Genomic DNA, 6,038 nt, shown 5'->3' with positions numbered 1-6,038 from the left:
TTAAAGACCATAACCTGTAGATGTGCGATAAAGTTTTATTTTTTTACTTTAGATTTTTTTTATCGGTAAATGGTGATTTGAAATTTGATGAAATCAAAAACCTGCAAACCTTCACTAAAAACGGCTACACGGATTTGGATGAAATATGGCATTTTGATCGCTTATAACTGTGACTAATGTTTGGAATATTTTTTAGGGTTTTGAAGTTCAATAGGAGAAAGGAATGTAGAGTGGAAGGCCTCTTGACTCTTAGGAAGGCCTTTCGGAAGGGGTTTAATTCCTGAAATTATCTGCCGGGATATGTACACAAATGTGAAACCTGTTTTCGGCAGACTGCCCACTCCAGTGTGCGTTCGAGTGGTGGATTGATCAGTCCGACTGGGTGTGCGGAGGCGCGTTATGAAACAGTAATTAGTTTTCTCCTTCAACTTCGTGTATACGAGCACGCGACGTTACCCCCAGGGTACTGAGCAGTCGGCGTCGCTCAGGCCTGGCCTTCACTCAAGAGCTTAAAATGTTATATAAGAAATATCCACCCATTTTGGTAGATATTCCTTACTACACCACATAAATAAAATTTCGATTAGCGTACGCTCAAATTGACGTGTGGTTTTAAAGTAGGTTTCAGGATCTTACTAAATATTATAATTATCAGTTAACTTTATATAAGTAGTATTTTTCATATACACAAGGTACCCAAATAAAATTTTTCAACCTCATACCTGGCATTGCATTTAACGTATACGAGGTATTGTGCGCCAAGGGACGATATGCGCTATACTTGCATATACATATAGGCCAATAAAGGTTACGTATATATATATTTATTAAAATTGTGGTTTCTGTGAAAACAAATGTTCAAAGCTACATATTCAAAATCGAAAACATAAGTAATTAAATTGGTACTACAAAAAATGCAGTCTTATTAATTCCCTTTTGTCAATTTTACCTGCTGAATTGCGATTGATAAAAGGAACAATTCGAAGCTCGTCGGGACACATATGGGACGGTATCCACATTGCACAAAATGCTTGGATATTTTTTAAATCTAAGGTAACGCCTTCTTCAAGAACACACAAAGCATACATTTTTTCTTTCCATAATGTGTGTGGAACGCCTACAACTGCAATATCGATAATTTTTGGATGTGTGTGTAATAATGTTTCGATATCGCAGCTTGAAAAGGTTTGGCCTGCAATTCTTATAATGTCGTTATCATTATGCCCTAACAATCTGAATACGCCCCTTTCAAATTGGACAATAATTCCAGTCTTAAAAAAATCTTTATAGAAGCATGTTTCTTCAGTATTCCTTTGGTTGAGGTATCCTTTCACAACAGTCGGACCAGCCACCTGAAGCTCTCCAACCAAAGATTCCGGCACAGCGGTGCAACGCATTCTTTCTGAAGTATTTACGGTTGCTGGATTCTCGAAGTTGGGCTCTGTAGACGTAAATATAATTTCTTCCTCACAATTAACAATACGCATTTTAGTGTGTGGCATTGGGAGGCCTACCATATCTTGTGGTTCTTTACATGACTGGCTGTTGGGAAAATGTGAATAACGTAGAATGGTTCCTGTTTCAGGTGTTTCATAATATGGAAGAAGTTTATGACCGGTGATTATATTCCAATAGTGGTATATGTTCATTGCCAACGGTTGTGGTCCAGATATCATAAGACGAAAGTTATTTTCGCAAAAATTTTTTATGAATTCAGCCATTCGTGTATTCTTAGAAAATATTTTGATATATGTATCGATAACTTTTGTATAAAATGAAGGTAATGCTGTGAAGACATTAGGCCTCTCTTTTTTCGGTACGTTTACATCGAGCATTCTATTCCATATGTTGTTGCAATCTATATCGTTATAAAAACCGACTTTTCCTCCAACACTTAACAAACACATCACCGAATGTACGCTAATAGCTGAGTAATGTGCAGGCAAACAGTTTAGTATGTAGTCATGCGGTTTGAAGTTCCATGCCTGAGTTGCTACTTTAATTCGTGATTGCAAGTTCTTGTGTGTTATCATGCATCCTTTTGGCTTTTTAACATTATCGGTGTTATAAACCAGTAATGCATCAGAGTGGTAATAGAAATCGTTATTCAAAGTACCTTCAACGAATACATTATCACCGGCTACTAGTAACATTTTTTCCAAGAAATGAGGAGAATTGATATGTTCTGGCATGAAATTCAGATCCATAATAATTAGAGGAATGTCAAATAGTTCAGCAAGCATCTTGGCCTTGGTTTCGTATTCTATTGCACATATTATAAGCTTTGTGTTCGAGTCGCGAAGAATGTAAGTAAGCGTTTCATTAGAAAGTTCATACAAAAGTGGCAAAAAGACTTGTCCTGACATCCAACAACCCCATTGTGTTAATGGCAATAAAGCGTCGTTTTTGCAAAAAACAGCAACGTTGCTTGATGAGCCACTTCCTACGAGTAAGGTCAAATAGTTAAATACAAATTTTTAACATTCATTTCAAGTGTATTCACACGGTCTTCAAAAGTATATATCTCAAAATTTATAATTTGTCATAACTATGGCCTAGATTCTATGGAATTTTGCCTATATGTTCCAAAATATCTATTTCGCGTTTTCTTGATCAATGAAAAACACAAAAGTACTCCTACCATTATTTCTACTTTCTTTGTAGGTTGTTCTATGATTCAATTTCCTTCCGTTTTCACATACGGTCAACTTGATGTATTAAAATTCCATCATATACATAGTTCATAGAAAGTTTTAAAAAGTTTTAAAACTACGAAATAACAGTGATGTTAAGATTTGGGGTAAAGTCGATGTGTGGAAGTTCACGACTTCTACTACTACTGCTGAAACTTCTAATTATCTATCTCGAAACGAAGTTTTGTTTCGTCTGCCAGACATTTCGTTCGTAAGACGATATCGACTGGCGTCACGACAATTGAAATGCTTCGAAAATTAATTCGTCAACATCATTCCAGCCAGTTTTAACGTCATCGAGACAATTGCAACGTAATCGACGAAAAGACAAGACCAAGTTACAAAATTGCAAGCAGAGACGATATCATCTGCAACCGAATCGTTAGTACGGCCAATCTTTCGAGATAGGTAATCCTATAGGGAAAATCGCCAGTTTTGAAATGACAAAAGAAAAACGCCGAAACACGTAAACTTAATACTGCGGCGTAGATGGTGAATCTGTATACCGTATTTATAGATCAGGTAATTTTCCGAAGATATTTTAAGGTTTATGAAAGCCGGTTCTTTTGCCATAAATAAACAAGCTGTGAATGGTCAAATGAAAATGAGTAATAATTTATGTAGGAAATTTGGAGCAGGAAATAATGATACTCATACGCCATAGCGTACATTGGCGTACTCGTACATACTCCTACAAAGCGTATGAGTAACATTTCCATATTGAAGTTTAATTTTTTTTTCATTCGAAATGCAAACTTGAAATGAAAATATCTTGTGAAAATTACCTGATCTAGAAAAACGGCAACAGATCCGTAATCTACGACCTAAAATTAAATTTACGTGTCTCGACGTTTTTGTGTAATTTCAGCGTACCTACAGTGTAATAAGGCTGTCACTTCGCAGTGATTCACAACGGATGCATAAACCAAATTTCGATACGCTTTGAAATCAAGAAGTGCATTGACTATCATTTGTTTTCAAGTCAGTTTTGCATTTCTCACATCGGTTAGAAACCATGCATTTAATGCGAAGTAAAAATCGGTTGGTTTTCTTTACACAGCCCGCTTGTAATACACTATAAAGGCACAGGTATGAACTAGGGCTGCCCCGTTCGAATATTCGTGTTTACGGATAAACTAGGTTATCCGATTAATTTGATTATCCGGACATCCAGATTTTCTAAACAGTGTTTGAACGGATTGAATTGTTCTCAGAATTGAATACATTATTAAGTTGCAAAATAAAAAATAGAACACTTCATTAATACACAAACGATCTTTATCCCAGCCAGCGAAAAATCCGAAAACCGATCCGGAAAAGGACAAAAAAGCGGATGAAGTGCGGATTTTTGTCCGTTTTCTGATTCCATTTCCGTTTTGACACTAAAGCGTGCGGGAGAAACCTATGTATGTACAGACAACAGTATGTGAAACAGATACGTTTTCGGCTGTTTTTTCTGAAATTTGTCTGATTGAATTTTTCGTTCAATACGCTTTCTTTCTGCACTTCACATATATTTTTTCATGGTTCTGGAAGCTAACGAATAGCGGCACACTCTGCACGCTCGGCCACTACCGACTACGCATGTATGCTTTCAAATGTTTAGCTTAAGCAAATAAAATACAAATATTGCTTTCAAATGACATCATCTTTTTCGAATGGTTCGAATGTTTTTCGGATAGGAAAATTGATGATAGCTGTGGGAGTGTTTCTATTCGTTTTCGGATACGGAAAATTGAACTAAACTGCACCGTTGGCAAAATTTACGTTTCTTTGCTGGCTGGGATCTTATTTATGGTTACTACAGGGACAAACGAGTATTTGAATGATATTTTAAGATATCACAATCAGATGCATAATTCAATAATGAAAGGTTTTGTAAGAAAAACCACAATATACAGTAAACCAGCCATTGATAATATGCTTATTTGAAAATTAATACATGAAATATTGTGCATGTATAGGATTTTTTGTCATTAACCTATAGGCAACGACTGGTGCAAATGTACCCACAACACCGACTTTCGTTAAAATATCTATGCTGTATACCATGGTACAATAATTACAGGTATTGTCTTCCCAGAGAGCGCATATTCCGATCTGCCTTATTTGAAAAATATCATGGTTGCCCACACTAAAACGTTTACTGCTAGGGAAAAGGGATATTTCGAGGGATATATACCATATATGTACACGTATCATGATTCAATAATACAAGGTTCGATAAACTGACAGTTGTCTCTCTCGCACCGCTCCCTTAGCAGTGGCACCGTGTTGCTTCTTTGCAAATTTACATGGAAACAGTGTAGCTTTGTGTGAAATAAAAGTATAAGCTTTTGTGCAATATGTTTATTTATATATGCATATGAAGCATATTTAACTGATGAAAACATAAGCAATGGATGTTTACATCAATCTGATAGTAGTCTTATTTTAATTTTAAGTCATTTTGCAGTTTTTATACAGCTAAATAGCACATAAATTACGTAATTCACGTAGATATATCAATATTACGTTCAACATTTCGTTTAAAATGCCAGATTTCCTGCAAATACATTAGAATTTACAAAAGGAATTTCACTACTAAGTGCTAATTTGCGTAATTTTCTACTACCATTTTCGGACCAAGAGATTTCATTCTTCCCCTTTCTCCGTCCTTCGTAAATGCAACCTTTTGTAAGGGAGTGTCAAACCGCAGCTGTCAATAATTATCTAACCTTGTATTATTGAATCATGTACACGTATTATATACGTACGTATATAACAAACCTTCTTGCAGATAACTTATTTAATTTGCAAAAGCCAGAAAAAAATATTTGCTTGTAAATGACTTCAAAATTTGTATGGCTCACTTCATTTCATATGTTTATTCTTTTGTTTTGAATAATTATAAAAATTAAATTAAGCGAAAACAAAAAGCAAAGCCAAATAGAAGTAAAAGAATCAACACTGAACTGCGTCAAAATGAAAATAAGGGAGCACGAATTTTGATGTGAAGCAAAACTCTCTGGGAAAACAATACCTGTAATTACACTGTGGAACAAATTAAGGTTACCAAAAGTTAGGTCGATTCTGAGAGTGAGGGGTGAAAGTAGAGGCTAAATTAGAAGACCCGTATCGCGGCGTTTGTTTATGTTAGTTCGAATTTTTTTTAATCGACCTTCGAACTTTGCAGTCAAATGCCAATTTTCAGCATATTGTTTATATGGTTTTTTGGCTATAGCTCGTCGACTAATTGATATTTTTTCAATCTGATAAAGCCAAATTATTGCTAGAGACCTGTGCAACAATTAAATTAAAAAAAAAAATTGATTTAGAAAATTTTTGTAGTGCTTATCGCAACGC

General features: G+C 35.3%; 1 protein-coding gene across 3 annotated transcripts in view; it reads right to left on the bottom strand.

Moving 5' to 3' along the window:
- Positions 1–804: 804 nt before the first annotated feature.
- Acsf3 (Acyl-CoA synthetase family member 3) overlaps positions 805–6,038 on the bottom strand; it is a 33,160-nt gene continuing 27,926 nt past the window's right edge. For 2 of the 3 annotated variants that reach the window (XM_017606905.1, XM_017606911.1), the window contains exon 3: positions 805–2,443. In XM_017606905.1, coding sequence (XP_017462394.1) covers positions 906–2,443 — 1,538 coding nt within the window. In that variant the 3' untranslated portion in view covers positions 805–905. Of the gene's footprint in view, positions 2,444–2,641; positions 2,786–6,038 lie in introns of those variants that run through there. The other variant, XM_017606918.1, reaches the window with a different exon arrangement.

Source organism: Rhagoletis zephyria, unplaced genomic scaffold (genome assembly GCF_001687245.7).
Source record: "Rhagoletis zephyria isolate East Lansing unplaced genomic scaffold, Rhagoletis_zephyria_1.1 Rzeph_scaffold_00169, whole genome shotgun sequence".
NCBI lineage: Eukaryota > Metazoa > Arthropoda > Insecta > Diptera > Tephritidae > Rhagoletis > Rhagoletis zephyria.
The sequence above is the reverse complement of the archived record's forward strand: the minus strand, read 5'-3'. Positions and strand labels throughout refer to the sequence as shown.